General features: G+C 41.6%; 1 protein-coding gene across 1 annotated transcript in view; it reads right to left on the bottom strand.

Annotated features, from left to right (window-relative positions):
• Positions 1-17,931, bottom strand: part of GLG1 (golgi glycoprotein 1) — a 152,354-nt gene that overhangs the window by 37,078 nt on the left and 97,345 nt on the right. Inside the window, exons 4-8 of the mRNA XM_047793295.1 lie at positions 15,775-15,990; positions 6,979-7,182; positions 6,060-6,131; positions 4,499-4,682; positions 1,591-1,805 (exon numbers count right to left, since the gene is read on the bottom strand). Of these exons, the coding sequence (XP_047649251.1) occupies positions 1,591-1,805; positions 4,499-4,682; positions 6,060-6,131; positions 6,979-7,182; positions 15,775-15,990 (891 nt within the window). The remainder of the gene's footprint in view (positions 1-1,590; positions 1,806-4,498; positions 4,683-6,059; positions 6,132-6,978; positions 7,183-15,774; positions 15,991-17,931) is intronic.

Below are 17,931 nucleotides of genomic sequence, written 5' to 3'. Positions count from 1 at the left end.
GAGTCACCAGCTCTTTCAACAAAGTAAATTTCAAAAAGCCCTGGAGGTAAACTATATGCTTCTAAATAAAGTGAAACCGATTTCTTTTTTCTGTACACCTCAGTACAAAGTGGAGCCTCAGTAAAAACAAGTTTATTCCTAACCTCCATGTTCCCCTTTCCACAATGGATTAAGGATGAAACATCTTGATTTGTTTGGTCTGGGGCCCAGGGATACCCACTGTCACAGAAAGAGGTCTCCTAAGACAATCACCAGCAAGGACTGCTCCTAAGGAATGACACCCAGAAGTTTTCCTTCTAGCCAGGCTCCGTATTCTGGAGAAGAGGCTACATTTGTCTCTTTTCCCCACTGTGGGATGTGCAAACTACTGCCCACTCTGGGTCAGCATGAGTAATAGAAGTTAAGATAAAATTTTACTCCACATCAAAATTTGAAAAGTATTTTGTGTTTCAGACTGTAAAATTATGATTTTATGTGATTAGCAAGAGAATAAAATTCAACAGTATACAGTTTTTAATAAAAACGACAACAAAAATAAAAGAATGGCGTTCTCATCAGGGTTCAGCGGTTAACGAACCCGACTAGTATCCATGAGGATGTGAGTTCGACCCCTTCCCTGGCCCCACTCAATGGGTTAAGGATCCTGCGTTGCCATGTGCCATGAGCTGTGGTGTAGGTGTAGTTGCGGCGTGGATCTAGCATTGCTGTGGCTGTGGTGTAGGCCGGCAGCTACAGCTCTGTTTAAACTCCTAGCTTGGGAACTTCCATATGCCACGAGTGCAGCCCTAAAAAGCAAAAGCAAAAGCAAAAAAAAAAAAAAAGTTATCTTTTAAAGCAAAGCATGCTAATTTTTTCCAACTATCTTTACAGATTGACTGTAGTTCAGCAGTAGATAGCCCCTGCCGTGCATGGTAGGATTTTGAAAATGTTTTCTTTTTTTTTTTTGTCTTTTTGTTGTTGTTGTTGTTGTTGCTGCTATTTCTTGGGCCGCTCCCGCGGCATATGGAGGTTCCCAAGCTAGGGGTTGAATCGGAGCTGTAGCCACCGAACCCGCAACCTCATGGTTCCTAGTCGGATTCGTTAACCACTGCGCCACGACGGGAACTCCAGACATGTTTTCTTGATCCTTCAAGCCAGGAATTCATGCCATACTGCACATAAGTAATAAAAAAAAGACTCAAAATTTCAATTCATTTCAGGTCTCTTTCAGCCTCAACTTAATCACACCTGGTAAGAGACGCAAATTCTCTTTTGGCGGAAGACCTTCTCTGATTTACCAGAATCTAGTTTGCTTTCATTCTGAGTTTGGTAAATCCAATCCAGCCAAATATCTTTTCTTTAAAAAAGCAAACGCATTTTATCTATTTCTTTAGTATACTATATAGCTCTTTTTATTAATTATGAGCTCAACTTCCACATTCTTACTCTGATATTCCTGAAGAAACAATATTCTGTGTCTAGTTCTTAGTACCTAAGGCTCACGGTGACGTCACACATGATCCAGATAAATAAGCTGGGGCAGTGGCAGCAAGAGGCTCCTCAGCTGATGCAATGTAACATCTAAAAGGGCAGTAGAAGATGTGTCCTTACCGCTTGCTGGCAGTTCATTCCAAGGTTCCCTTTCTCCCCTCGAACTACTTTCATCAGACAATGCAGGGTGCGGCCCTTTCGATGTAATCCAGAGCAGTGGTGTTCAATCTCCCCCCGGCAGCTCAGGATGATCTCAGGGCTCAGGGAAAAGTCTTCCATCAGCATGCGCCGGTAATCTAACATCTCCCCCTGGCACTCGCTGCTCACTTGTCGCCCTGAGTTAGGATTTAAGTCATAACATTATGGATGGTGAGCATTAGGGTCAGATACCACCACATATTAAAAGTACACGCTTCCCTCTCAAATATAACATGCCAGTCATGCTATTACCTAGACTGAAAAGCTCAGAAGTGAGCAAAAGCTTTTTCAGCATGAGTTTAAGACTGAAAACTAGGGTTTATCTTGTCAGTGTTCTGCCTTATACAGACCTTTATGCTACTGAAGTAATAATGCATATGTTTTGCCAGTGGAAGTCTTGTCAATAAGATAACTACTGGGGTAAAAATGAAAGCCAGGAGAGTTCCTGTTGTGGCACAGAGGAAACAAATCTGACAAGCATCCATGAGGATGTGGGTTCAACCCCTGGTCTCGCTCAGTGGGTCAGGGATCCGGCGTTGCCATGAGCTGTAGTGTAGGTTGCAGACGCAGCTCTGATCTGGCGTTGCTGTGTTGTGGTGTAGGCCAGCAGCTATAGCTCCGATTCTACCCTTGGCTTGGGAACTTCTATATGCTGCCAATGTGCCCCTAATGAGCCGCCCCCCCCCAAAAAAAGTGAAAGCCAGGAAAATCCCTACTAGCTTACACCCTTAAAGCTTGTGGAGAAAACTTCACTTTGAATATTCACTACAGCTTTTTCATGCTTGCTTAAGCTGTCAATGCAATCTGGGAAAACAAAGGAAATTAAAAAAAAACAAACAGCTTTACTGAGGAATAACCAACATATACTAAACTACGCTTTTAAAACCTACAGTTGGACAAGGAGATCCTGCTGAATAGCATTGAGAACTTTGTCTAGATACTCATGTTGCAACAGAAGAAAGGCTGAGGGAAAAATGTAATTGTAATGTATACATGTAAGGATAACCTGACCCCCTTGCTGTACAGTGGGAAAAAAAAAAATAAATAAATAATTTAAAAAGGTTAAAAAAAATAAAAAAAATAAAACCTACAGTTGGCAAAGTCTGACATACATCTGCTTTGGTGAGACCGTCACCACAACCAAGACACAGAACATGCCTATTAACTCCCAGAGCTTCCTCTTGCTCCTTGAGAGTCCCTGCCCTCCTTTCCTCTCTACCCAACTCACCCCTTGCCCAGGCAATCACCCAGCTGATTTCTGTGACTACAGATCAGTTTACTAGTTTGTATTTTTTATAGTTCCTACAAATGGCACTATACAGTATGGACCCTTTCTTTTGTCTGACTTGTTTCGGCATAACTAGTTGGAGATTCAGCCACAGATCAACAGTGCCTTCCTTTTTATTGCTAAATAATATTATTCCATTATGTGACTATACACAATTCGTTTACTGCTCCAACCGCTGACAGACATTTGGGTTATTTCCAGTTTGGCGCTATTACAAATAAAGCTATTATGAGCTTCATGAACGAGTTTATATGGACTTAGCGCTTTCATATCTCTTGGGTAAATACGTAGGAGTTAAATGGCAGGGTCATAAGGTAGATGTATGTTTTTAACTATTTTCCAAATTGGTTGTACCATTTTAAAAAATTCCTATCAGTAGTGTAGCTACAGCTCTTTCACATCCTTGCCGACATTCAATATGATCCGTCTTTTTAGTATTAGAAATCTGTGGAGTTCCCGTCCTGGCTCAGTGGGTAATGAACCTGACTAGCACCCATGGGGACAAGGGGTAAATCTCTGGCCTCGCTCAGCATTAAGGATCTGGCGTTGCCTTGAGTTGTCGTGTAGGTCGCAGACATGGCTCAGATCCTGCGTTGCTGTGGCTGTGGTGTAGGCCAGCGGCAACAGTTCTGATTCAACCCCTAGCCTGGGAACCTCCACATGCCACTGGTATGGCCCCCCCCCCCAAAAAAGGTATTAGAAATCTGCGTAACTTTTCTAAAGTATCTGTTCCGATTAGATCCCTAGCCTGGGAACCTCCATATGCCGAGGGAGCGGCCCAAAGAAATAGCAAAAAGACAAAAAAAAAAAAAAAGAAAAAGAAAAAGAAAAAGAAAATGAGGCTTGGAGGGATTAAGAGACATAAACAATCGTCACCCTGGCAGTGAGCCTGGAGATAGAGCCATAATTTGAAGTCGTGTCTCTCTGACCCAAAGCTCACCTGTTAAATCATTATGTTTCCCTGACACCCCTAAAACTGCTATGTGACATGCATTTTAAAAATTAAAATTTGGATTTGAGAAATAGACCTTAGTTTTAAAAAAAGAGAAGAATGAGTTCCCGTTGTGGCGCAGTGGTTAATGAATCTGAGTAGGGACCATGAGGTCGCAGGTTCGATCCCTGCCCTTGCGCAGTGGGTTAAAGATCCGGAGTTACTGTGAGCTGTGGTGTAGGTTGCAGACGCGGCTCAGATTCTGAGTTGCTGGGCTCTGACATAGGCCAGTGGCTACAGCTCCGATTAGACCCATAGCCTGGGAACCTCCATATGCTGATGGAGCGGCCCTAGAAAAGGCAAAAAGACCAAAAAAAAAAAAAAGAGAGAGAGAGAAGAAAAAGCTGAGGTGTAATGAAAAACCAAAACTGAGGACTGTTGAGCTAAGAGGAAGGGCCTTCAACAGGGCTTAGGGATATCAAGCCTTCAGCCCAGAGTTCTGCTGACAAAGAAAGGCTCCTGAGTCACTTAGTACGAATGTACTCCAAAGAGTCAGCAAAGAAGGAAACGATCCAAAAAGGAGTGAAAAGGACAGAGAAATTAACTCTTACCTCTATGCACAGCTGACTCCAGACACATCAGAAGGTAGGAGAGCCTGGCTTCCCGGGACCGGGGAAGGTTTTCCACATTGCACCGGTACTTCTTCAAGTCACTCTTACAGGATTTGGCCAATGAATAACTAACTTTATAATCCTGGGCAATCAGCTTTTGGCGGGTTGTTAGTGCTTCTCGACACTGAGGGAAGAGCGCAGCAAGAAAGGTGTGAGATCACGCAGGTGGCTCAGCCATTCACATATACCTCTAAGTCAAGCAGAGGTTCATGGCCAAGCACAGGAAGCAAAATGTCTGTTTAAGTTTGGTTAAAATTCAACACAAGATCTACTGCGGCAAGGAGGAGGAGTAAATAAGTGGGAAACTCTGGAATTCTATGGTGAATTGCTGATTGCTACAGCAATAGCAAATATCCAAAACACAGTTTGGTAGACTTTAATACATTAGAGAGAAGAAAAGGCTGTTTTAGACTTTAATACATTAACTTGACAAAGCATTCTTTTCCTCATCAACAATATTCCTAAAGTAAAATTCACCAGAATGAAAATGGCAACTGACATAACACCATGGAAGGTCCATTCTATACTTTTAAAATATAATTATTCATTAGTAAATGATATAAGTAACTGAAATGAAAAGCATTCCTTCAGCTACAAGGAAAGTAAAGGACACGTTGGCAAAGCCAAAAGTAATTACTTCTAAAAGCCATAAAAGATTCTTGCAAATTGACAGAACATTGTAAATCAACTACACTTTAATAAAGAAAAAAAATTTTTTTAAAGATTCTTGCATCCATCCAGGGACAGAGGACTAACAGTCATGAGAATGCTTAGAGACAGCTGATGAAAAATTAAATTGCTAATTACCTATGAAGTACATTGGTTTGCTTAGCCTAAACTTCCTAAGTATACAGGGAAATGCATTGGTTAGCTTAGTATAAACTTCCTAAGTACACAAGGATGGCTTCAGTGTAATTCTGATATAAAACTGTCTGATTTTACTCCCGAAATTCTCACCTGGCTTCCCTATCCAGGTATCATGAAAAACTTCATTTTTTTCATTTAAGTGAAATATGCTTTGGTTTTCTACTAAAAGCCAAGTTATCTGAAAAGGATAAACTGTATCAGTATTTTATTTTATTTTTATTTTTTTGCTTTTTGGGGCCGCACCCCATGGCATACAGAGGTTCCCAGGCTATGGGTCTAATTGGAGCTGCAGCTGCTGGCCTACACCACAGCCACAGCAATGCCAGATCTGAGCCACCTCTTCGACCTACACCACAGCTCACAGCAATGCCGGATCCTTAACCCACTGAGCAAGGCCAGGGATTGAACCCGCAACCTCCTGGTTCCTAGTCAGATTGGTTTCCGCTGTGCCAAGATGGGCACTCCCGTATCAGTATTTTAAAAGGCGAAAGATTTATACGATATGAAGAGAAACCAGAGTATGTATCAGCATTTTAAATTTTGGTATGAGTTTATAAGAATATTATTTGAGAGGACTTGAGAACACTTTTAAGAAAATGAATAAAATGCTGGTTTGTTTCAAAGTAATACTTACTTTTTCACTCATTGATTCTTCAAATTTATGGTTAAAGAGGCACTTATATACTCTGCCTTCACCAGCTTGTGTCTGGAAGAGATAACATCATCATCACTATGACTAGTTACGCTTTGCATTATCCACAACTTTCTGTTAAATTATAGCAATGATGACGACCTTTGAACAGAGGCTCAGCCATTTATAAAATTTAGTCGCCTTGGAAAGAAAACAGTGATCGCAGTAAAGATGAAAAATAATTTCCCATGGTGTCTGACTATTGTCATGTATTCCCAAATATACAGTTAATTAGGGACCCAAAGAGAAGTGTCAGTTCTTACAACTTTATGCCTGAGTCAATAAAACTTTAGCATTGGCTCTGATCAGTGGTTCTGGTAGTTAAAGCTAGTAATTCAAAACAGCAGACCAAGTGGAAGTATACACAAGCCACTCTCAGTCCTTTGTGGTAAAGATGGAGATTATTTCTACCTAAAGGGTTAGAAAGTTGTTTTATAGGGTTTGCAGGAAGTAATTAAGGATTTAGTTTTAAAAGCTATCCACCTGCTGTTTCCTTCTCTTAGCTGGAACTATTTAAATATAAATATGTAACATGGCCAAGTTTTAGCTGTGGAATATATATGAATGGGATTCCCTGGCAAAATAGGATTCTTATAGATAAAAGAAACTTTCAAGAACTGAAATTGAAAAGTGAGATAAAGTACAAAAAACAATGCACAGAGATAGTCCAAAGCCAAGCATTAACTAGATGTTCCATTAAGGCTAGTATATCACTTTCCGTTCTCCTGGGACCAACTCCACCTTCCATTTCACTGGCTTTTCCACATGCGAGGGCTGTGTTGGTTTAATTTTAGAATCAAGTATAAAAAAAATATTGAAGAAGAAAAGGAAGCAAAGGCGAAAAGTTTCTGAGATGACTCACATTTTCACAAAAACGCTCCCGATCATCTCGGCAGGCAAAATATAAATGCCGGTCTAAGTGAAAGTCATCTGAGGACAGCTCAGCCACCCGGAGAATGGCTTTCTTGCAGAGTTCAGAGACTTGAATCTTAGGATCCCTTTCTTCCGCTTCTTTCACCAGGCCTTTCTCCAGGCATGACACCACCTCACCCTGTGAGTGTGCATCCTAAAATAGCAAGGATACTCACGTCTTAAAACTTTCACCACAATGAGCTTCAAAAAATGTCATTTGGTTCGAACAAATGAGCCCTCAACACACATAGCTTTTCACTGTTCTATTGGGAAACAGAGTGGGAACCAACCAGATCCTGGGAAATTTAAGGCAGTTTAGTTTGTACTAGAAACAGGAACCTGACTTTTTAGAAATTAGGAAGTCAGAAAAATTTAAAGAAATTACTTTAGCCCAATGCACTGATCATAGTACATGTCAATAGTGAAATAACATTGCAGAAATCTCTGTTCACTTACCTTGAAGGGTTATGTATTTCCCAAATAATAGTGCTTTAGCCAAGTTTTAAAAAAAACAAGAAACCATAAAATTCATTGAGAAAAGATGATAGGAGACCCTCTTTCTCTTTTTTCTATTTTATACTATCCACAAAGAGCCCAATCTTGAGTGTAATGTTCACCTTGATGTTTTGGATTTATTTTAATGCGATTTAACAAGATTACCTCCGTTTACTAAACTACTTTTTTTGGAGTTCCCGTCGTGGTGCAGTGGTTAACGAATCCGACTAGGAACCATGAGGTTGCGGGTTCGGTCCCTGCCCTTGCTCAGTGGGTTAATGATCTGGTGTTGCCGTGAGCTGCGGTGTAGGTTGCAGACGTGGCTCGGATCCTGTGTTGCTGTGGCTCTGGCGTAGGCCGGTGGCTGCGGCTCCAATTGGACCCCTAGCCTGGGAACCTCCATATGCCGCAGGAGCGGCCCAAGAAATGGCCAAAAAGACAAAAAAAAACAAAAAAAAAACACTAAACTACTTTTGAGAGTCTTCCTAAAACCATCCAATAATCTTCAAATATACAAGGCATCGACCCCATAGCAACCACACACATTCATTCGAAATATGAAAAATTTCCCCTAAACATTTTTTATTCAAGAATCCCAATCTTCTATACTTAGAAGATAGGCTTCAATAATGTGAGAGGTATATCCATTAACAAAGCAAACCAAAGCAGCAGAAAATATAGGGCTATCATTTATTAACACACACACTCATGCATATAAAATCTCATTATGTTAAATATCATGTTGATGGAATCTATATATTTAAAAAAAATTCCTAAAACTAGGTAGGGAAACACCTAATTTAGGTAAAATTTTGATTCAACAAAAATGTACATAGTTTTCCCCATTTTGCTGTAATTGGCTTTGTTCCATAGTATGTTAATTTCTAGGTATTTCCAAAAAAGTGTTCATGTTCTCTCCTCATAGGCCTGTGAAAAAGGGGTAGGAGCTGTGATTCCCATTGTGCAGATGAGTAAACAGAGGCCTAGAGGAGTCTGTCAGCTCGTCCAACTGCAGAACAGATGGCACCTGGTTAACTGCCCGTCATTTGTTTTTTCAGACCTCGGAGTTCTATGAAATTCCTACAGTTTGTATGTGGGTTTTGTAAATTTTTTGTGAAGAGAGGCCATAGCTTTCATTAAATTTCAAAAGGTTTTCTAACCCAAAAAGATCAGGAAGCACACTACACGAGCAGATTCTTGTGCCTTCCTACTTTCTATCTGTACCTCAAACTTCCCCACCAGCTCTATGATCTGTCCAGTGCTTCGTGACCTGAGATGACCAGAAGGGTTTTTTGGAGAGTAATTCTGGGAGAAACAAAAATCTGAAGGACAAGTAACAAAACGATTAAGGACAGAGAGAGAAGGAGACACAAATCCCAGAAACCCAGAGAAAGGCTTATTTTTCCTTCCTAACTTGCGAGTGACAATCAAGTCCTCCGTCTGACTTTGGCCCTCTTAGAAGAGCCCTACCCATTTCCACTGCCCAAAAGAAAAACAAACCTAGGATAACACAGATTTGGATGGAAACACATCAGTCACTTTCTATTTAGACTATACAAGAGATTAGTATCAACACGATTTTATAAAGTCATGTCCTATGCCAAATTTTCATAGCACATAATAACTTACTGAGATGGTCACTAGCAATCAGGTCAAGATCATATAAAAGAGGCTGAAAATAGGAGCATGAGAGTCAACTTTAGATTCAGACTGAGCCTTTGCTTCTGGCATCACAGAATAAAGAAATGATTTCCGTGTAATGAGTCAAGTGTTTCCCTGGATACTCAGGGTTCATGACTGCTCAAATGTAGCAGCAGCATGGTTTGAGACCCCCTGAAGAATCTGAGATGTAATTTTAATGACAGCAGTTGCAGCACCACATACTGCGATCAGGCCACAATATCACCTCCATTAGACATTTTCATTCATCGTAGCTTTAGATAATTTTCTTCAAATAAAGATATTTTAGGAATACTTTTCAGTTCCCCAGAGTCTCTGAGCTTTGCAGTTTAGCCCATTTGAATTATACAACTGAAATACACACAAATACTTGACAAAGAAGACTGTAGGGTTATTACTGAATATGAAATCAGAGTAAAGGGCATTAGCCACAAGAAAATAAAATTATTTAGGTTAAAAAAAAATCACTTAGGACAAAAAAAAAAAAAAAAGATTGGAGTTCCCGTCGTGGCGCAGTGGTTAACGAATCCGACTAGGAACCATGAGGTTGCGGGTTCGGTTCCTGCCCTTGCTCAGTGGGTTAACGATCCGGCGTTGCCGTGAGCTGTGGTGTAGGTTGCAGACGCGGCTCGGATCCCGCGTTGCTGTGGCTCTGGCGTAGGCTGGTGGATACAGCTCCGATTCAACCCCTAGCCTGGGAACCTCCATATGCCGCAGGAGCGGCCCAAGAAATAGCAAAAAGACAAAAAAAAAAAATCACTTAGGTTAAAAAAAAGTTAAGTTATTAACATACAGGCTTGACATATGAGTAACATATGATCCTGTAAATGGACTTAAATGAATTTCAAAAATTCTACTGTGGTGAGACAAATGTCTGTCTCAAAACTACTACTAGTGCTCTGATGAGCTTTCGTAATTCAAAAGGTACTATTTTTTCCTTTCCTAAACCTTGTCCTTAAAAAAAAAGAAAGAGAGAGAGAGAGAGAAGGATAACATGATAACATTAATCACAAAAAGGTAGGCAGGAACTCAGTTTTCATTTCTGCTCTTTCATTTCTCCACTTCAACATTTATGACGTCTCCTGTGAACTACATCTCTAGATAAAGAGAGGAAAAGACTGTGTGAATTACTCAAAGCAGCTGGTAAAAGCAGGGAATGATAAAATGATATGTCCGAGTGAAAAATGTGAAAGTAATAATAACGTGTCGCACGTCCACCGTTAAGTTCCTGCTGTGGACCCCACACTCTACTTCTCTTCGGATTATATAAATCACAGACATTTATCTTTGGAGATCTTTGTTTTCATTTTATTTTTTATTTTATTTTATTTTAATTTTTTTTGTCTTTTTGCTATTTCTTTGGGCCACTCTCACAGCATATGGAGGTTCCCAGGCTAGGGGTCCAATTGGAGCCGCAGCCACCAGCCTACGCCAGAGCCACACCAGATCCGAGCGGCGTCTGCGACTACACCACAGCTCACGGCAACGCCAGATCGTCAACCCACTGAGCAAGGGCAGGGACCGAACCCGCAACCTCATGGTTCCTAGTCAGATTCGTTAACCACTGCGCGACAAGAACTCCCTGTTTTCATTTTAAAAAGCTATTTCGAAAATTCTAAAGATATTATTAAGTATATAGTCTTGTGTTAAAATGTACACATATTAACATTTTGAAAATAATCATAGTTTTGAAATCATGACATTTATATGTCCATAAAGTGGCAGGGTACAAACAGATGAACCACGACCCCTCTTCTCTGACCTTTGGAGGTCAGTTCAAAGCTGGTCACGGAGGAGTTTGCAAGCTTCAAAGCAACAAGTTCACAAATGATGAGAGTGTTCTTTCCTATGGTCAGAAGCTGATTTATTAATTTTCAGGATAATTTTCCTATCTAAATAACTGGCTTCAGAGAGGTAAACTATAGCCAGAAAAGGCAAAGAAGGTCTGAGGACAGACGGCCAGCATCTTCAAACTTGGCTATAGCAACAGAGAGCATTATACAGAAAGGACATGCTTTTTTCAGAAGTGCAGGCAGGAGTCCATTTGGTCCTAGGGTGGGGCCTCACATAAAAAGAAATTTATCTTACCGGCAGGTATAGCAAAAGATGAAAATAACAAAAATGTGCATTTGGATGGTCCACAGAAATGTTTTCTGTTATTTCAACAAAGCTTAAAAAGCAACCCTTACTGTGCTGTCTCTGGGCTCCAGCACTATTTTCTGCCATCACTTAAGTCAATGCAGGCTCAGTAACTCATGTACGCAGCTAAAAGCAAGTTTTATACTGACAATTCAGACTGCTGGCAGGAAGCTCACCAGTGATTATTTTGATGGGCAATAGAGAAAAACTACTATAAAGAGAGGTGATTTGTAATGGTCTATTCTACAAGATAGACCACTAACCACAAATATGAAAAGGTGTCATCAGTGATTCCTGAAAAGTATGTCTGAAACAATTACATAAAGATTTTTAAGAGTGAGGTTTGGAACTGGATATAATCCTCACACCCTAAATAAAGTTAGAGGAGTTTCCTGAATTGTCTGGGTGACTTAAGGGCTTCTGTGCCATTTCTAGAGTGTGCTGGGAAAGGAAAGATTGTGCCTGCTTTATAAAAACTGGTCTTTTGGAGTTCCTGCTGTGGCTCAGCAGAAACGAATCTGACTAGGATCCACGATGATGCAAGTTCAATCCCCGGCCTTGCTTAGTGGGTTAAGGATCTGGCAGTGCCGTGAGCTGTGATGTAGATCGCAGATGCAGCTCAGATCCTGCATTGCTGTGGCTATGGCGTAGGCCAGTGGCTATAGTTCCAATTCGACCCCTAGCCTGGGAACCTCCATATGCCTCGGGTGTGGCCCTAAAAAAGGAAAAAAAACCCAACAACAAAAAACCCAGGGGGCAGCAGGGAACTGTAGGTGCTGCAGCTGGGCTGCGACAGGTGCGAGAGGCAGAGTGCCAGGGACCCGTGGCACGGCTGGTAGCAGCTCAGAGAAAAGACCGATTTTAGTCAGATAAGAGACACACCTGAGGTTCAAAGATATGAGGATCAAAGTGAAGCTTTGTTGTGGAGATGGGATTAAGATGGCAGAATAGAAGGACTGGAGCTCAACTTCTCTCCTAAAAACAATAACATTTACAACCAAATGCTCAGCAATCGTCAACCAAATGGACCGGAAACCTTCAAACCAATATCCTATTCCAGAAGACAAAGAGGAGGCCACATCAAGAGGTAGGAGGGACAATTATGCGATATAAGCAACCCCATACCTTCTGCGTGGGAAGCCCCACAGCCTGGAAAGTAACTGTTTCACAGAGACTCGCCCATAGGAGTGACAGTTCTGAGCCCCACATCAAACTCCCACGTGTGGGGATCTGGCACTGGGAGAAAGCCGCCAGAGCATCTGGCATTGAAGGCCGGGGGGGCTTGTGAGCAGGAACTCCACGGGACTGGGGGAAACGCCCTGTTCTTAAAAGGTGCACACAGACTTTCATGTGTACTGGGTCCCTGGGCAAAGCAAAATCTCTGTAGGAATCTGGGTCAAACCTGACTGCAGTTCTTGGAGGACCTTCTGGGAAAACAGGGGTAAATGTGGCTTGTTGTGGGGGAAGGACATTGAAAGCAAAGCTCTTGGGAATATTCAGCAGCGTGCCTTTCTCTGGAGGTGGCCGTTATGGGAAAATCAGCGCTGAGAAGCCCCAGGGCAAACAACAATCCAGGTAGGACCACAGTGGAGCCCATCAGTAAACAGGCTGCCTAAAGAACCAGGCCAGCACACAGCTTCTAATCTCACTCAGAGACAAAGCCCCAGCCACCAGAGGGATAGGAATCAGCTCCACCCACCAGTGGGCAGGCACCAGTTCCTCCCATCAGGAAGCCCCTGTACCAACCTCAGCTACAAGGGGGGCAGACACCAGAAGTAAGAGAGGCTACAACTCTATTATCTGTAAAAAGGTCACCACACCAAAAACCTATAAAAACGAAAAGACAGAGAACTATAACTCAGATAAGGGAGAAAGGAAAAAAAAACCGGAAAAACAGCTTAGTGATCAGGAGATTCTCAGCCTCTAGGAAAAAGACTTTAGACTGTTGATGCTGAAGATGATGCAAGAAATAAATAGAAATAAACTGGAGGCAAAGATGGGTAATTTACAGGAAACACTGAGCAAAGAGATACAAGATATAAAACTTAAGCAAGAAGAGATGCAAGATACAATAACTGAAATAAAAATTCATTAGAAGCAGCCAACAGCAGAATACAGGAGGCAGAAGAACAAACAAGAATGGTGGAGGACAGATTAGTAGAAATTACGGATGCAGAACAGAAAAGAGAAAAAAGATTGAAAACAAATGAAGAGAGTCTCAGAGAACTCTAGGACAACGTTAAACACACCAACGTCCGTATTATAGAGGTGCCAGAAGGAGAAGAGAGAGAAAAGGGGGCAGAAAAAATATTCCAAGAGATAATAGCTGAAAACTGCCCTAACATGGGAAAGGAACCACTCACTCAAATCCAGGAAGCACAACGAGTACCATATAAAACAAACCCAAGGAGGAACACCCTGAGACACATATTAATCAAGCTGACCAAAATTAGAGACAAAGAGAAAATATTGAAAGCAGCTAGGGAAAAGAAACAAATCACACACTCGGAAACCCCGATAAGGTTATCGGGAGATTTTTCAGCAGAAACTCTGCAGGCCAGAAGGAGTGGCATGATATGCTTAACACGATGAAAGGAAAAAACCTCCAACCAAGATGACTTCACCCAGCAAGGCTCTCATTCAGATTTGAAGGGAAATCAAAAGCTTCACAGATAAGCAAAAGCTAAGAGAATTCAGCAACACTAAACCAGCTTTACGACAAATACTAAAGGAACTTCTCTAGACAGAAAAGAAAAGGCCGCAACCAGAAACAAAAATACCACAAATGACAAGGCTCACCAGTAAAGGTATATATATATATATATATATATATATATATATATAAAGATACGAAATCATCCACACACAATTATTCCACCAAAATCAGAAATCGTGAGGAGAGTACAAATGCAGGACACTGGAGATGAACATGCAATTAAGAGACCAACAACTTAAAACAATCCTGTATATATATAGACTCTTATATCAAAACATCAGAATAAATGCAAACCAAAAATCTACAATTGATACGCACACAAATAAGAAAAATCAACTCAAATACAACACTAAAGATAGTCATCAAACCACAAGAGGAGAGAACAAGAGAAGAAGGGAAGAAAAAAGAGCAACAAAAACAAAAAAACCCCCAAAACAAAAACTGGCCTTTCATTAGCTGCCTGAGAGCTGTATGCCAGTGCAAAGTGCTCTCAAGACCAGCTCAGAAGTGTCGGGTGAGAGGGCCAGGGCCCTGTGCTGGTATGAAGCAACGGGTATTTGGTGACAGCCAGACAATCACCAGCACTCAAAGCTTCCACTGCACTGGGATGTGCAGTCCAGCATTGCAGCACCATGTGAGGGAAACCTGCAGGCCAGGGTGCTCTGAACAAACAGAGGGCAGAGACAAAGGGATTTTGTTTTCTCTCACACTTCCTCAACAGCAGATTAATGAGCAGCTGAGGCCACACACAGGCCTCAGACTACCTCTCTCAGTGGCACCCACTGCTTCTTAGGAGTTCCTTTCATTTCTGCTGAGCAAACAAACTTGGCATAAACCTGGCTGAACCTCCATTAGGACCTTCTGGAAAACAGACTATCAAGGACAAATAAGATCAGATATAATTAAAGAAGAAACTTGGTAGTTATTGTCTTTACTAAAATTAGTTCTCTTGAGATGAAGATAACAATATAACAGCTTTATGAAGTACCTTTCTTCTGACAAGCCAGATACACCTTCTCATATCCTTAAATTTTCTTTTTTCTTTTTTTTTGGTCTTTTTCTTGTTTTTTAGTCTTTTCTAGGGCTGCACCAGTGGCATATGGAGGTTCCCAGGCGAGGGGTCTAGTCGGAGCTGTAGCTACCAGCCTACACCACAGCCACAGCAACGCGGGATCCGAGCTGCATCTGCAACCTACACCACAGCTCACGACAGCTCCAGATCCTTAACCCACTGAGTGAGGCCAAGGATCGAACCTGATACCTCATGGTTCCTAGTAGGATTCGTTAACCAATGAGCCACAACGGGAACTCCCTTCAATTTTCTAATATTTAAATACATTACCTTCCTTTGTTCTGGTGTGCCAAGTAATTTTTTTTTTTTTTTATGGTGACAGTGAGGAATATGCAAAGAAAGGGACAGAACTCGAGTTTCTCCTAAACCAACAACTTTTCCCACAAAACTACAGAATGCTTTTCCAGAGGGAAATTATAAATAACCAGCAACTGGTTTTGTATTTTGAAGGTAGCACTAATCTTACCAGATACCAATTCTTCTACTGCCCCATACACTATTGAAACATTTTGTTACAAAGAGATGAAATGCATTCACTGGTAGACTAGCCTTAGATACTGGAGCAGGCTAGACCTCAGTTTTAACTCCAAGTTCAGCCCTAAATTTTTCCCAAATCCATTATACAAAGCCGGTATAGTAGATACCTTTTCTCCAAGCCGAATGCTGCCACATTTCAGAATGTTGATGTCGTTTTTACAGCTATCCATGAAGCCACAGATTAGACGGTAATCACTGAAAATGATGGCTGTCATCTTGGTGATGTACTGGTGACACTGGTACTCGGTGATATTGCCTCGGTGATCCACCAAGCAGGAAACCAAGTAACCCTTTACAACTGGTTCATCAGCACATTCTTTGATCTGCTCAAAAGAAGAGGCTGTTTTACACAAGTGTTCTATTCTCTTACCAAACAACCTTTATGAAGAAGAGAATGTCTGACATTTTCCGGTTGACTTCCCACCTCTACACGTGGGGGGAAGAAAAGGAAAACACTTAGAAATGCTTTTGTTTTAAAGAAAATAGTGTGGCCATACCTATTCAGATTGTTGTACCTTCTAGGATACACCTGCATTCTGCAAAAAATACGTATGTATACAAATGCTCAGGTAGAACTCATGTTTAAATGGAGTAAAACAAACTTTTACAAAATACCAGCTTTTGGAGTTCCCATCGTGGCACAGTGGAAACGAATCCGACTAGGAACCATGAGCTTGCAGGTTCAATCCCTGGCCTCACTCAGTGGGTTAAGGATCTGGCATTGCTATGAGATGTGGTGCAGGCCAGAGCTATAGCTCTGATTGGATCCTTAGCCTGGGAACCTCCATACGCCACGGGTGCGGCCCTAAAAAGCCAAAAAAAAAAAAAATCAGCTTTATTTAGAAAATTTATTAAAATGCATTCATTAAAAAGAGCAGCTATAGCTCTGTTTTTTTGGTTGTTTTTTGTCTTTTGTCTTTCTAGGGCCGCACCTGTGGCACATGGAGGTTACCAGGCTAGGGGTCTGATCGTAGCTATAGCTCTGGCTTACAGCAGCCACAGCAACGCCAGATCTGAGCCACATCTGCGACCTACACCACAGTTCACAGCAACACCGGATCCTTAACCCAGTGAGCGAGGCCAGGGATTGAACCCGCAAGCTTATGGTTCCTATTTGGATTCATTTCCGCTGCACAATGACAGGAACTCCAGCTACAGCTTTAAAATGATTCTACTGAGAAGTTTTTTTTCCACACAAAGAATGCAATGGACAGTGAGGAAATTAATCGAGGGAATAGGTCTGGAAAATAGGTGCAGAACTGAACACTAGTTGTATATCCCAAATCAAGCTACAAACCAAACTATTATTGTTAGGTAACTAATGTCCAAGGAGAGGGAGTAGGCACAATATTACTTCTTGACTTTAATGTGCTCTGATTAACTACGGATTTGGACTTTTTTTTTTTTTTTTTTTTTTTTACTTTTTAGGGTCATATATGTGGCATATGGAAGTTCCCAGGCTAGGGGTCAAATCAGCTGCAGCTGAGGCCTACACCACAGTCATGGCAACTCGGGATCCGAGCCGCATCTGTGACCTACACCACAGCTCACACCAACATTGGATCCCTGACCCACTGAGCAAGCCCAGGGATCAAACCCACATCCTCAATGATACTGGTTGGATTCGTTTCTGCTGCACCACAAGGGGAACTCCCTGGACATGTGTTTTTGAATTTAGTAGAATCCCAGCGTCACCAGCGGGGTCTGGAACAGTGGTTAAAATGATGTTCAGTGCAGTCTGGAGAGAAATTTGGGAAGGTGAAGGCTACTGCAAATCTAATTTGGGTGATTTAGACATGCGATCTAGTGGATCAACCACAGAGTGACTTCACAGGGGGGTAGCAGTCCTTCAAAGTACATTTAAAACCACAAGTGTTAATGAAGGAAACTAGCCAAAAAGTATTGAAATTCAGGCATAAAAAACTGAAATCTACTTTTAGGGTTATAAGCTTGAATTATAAAGTAGAGAAGGTTGTTTGAAAAAACCTATTTCAGAGTTCCCGTTGTGGCACAATGGAAACGAATCCAACCAGGAACCATGAGGTTGCGTGTTCGATCCCTGGCCTCGCTCAGTGGGTTAAGAATCTGGCGTTGCCATGAGCTGTGGTGTAGGTCGCAGACGCTGCTCGGATCTGGTGTGGCTCTGGCGTAGGCTGGTGGCTACAGCTCCAATTGGACCCCTAGCCTGGGAACCTCCATATGCTTCTGGTGCAGCCCTAAAAGGACAAAAGACAAAAAAAAAATTTAAAAATTAAAATAAAAAT

Source organism: Phacochoerus africanus, chromosome 8, assembly GCF_016906955.1.
Source record: "Phacochoerus africanus isolate WHEZ1 chromosome 8, ROS_Pafr_v1, whole genome shotgun sequence".
Lineage (NCBI taxonomy): Eukaryota > Metazoa > Chordata > Mammalia > Artiodactyla > Suidae > Phacochoerus > Phacochoerus africanus.
This window is presented reverse-complemented; position numbering and strand designations above follow the sequence as displayed.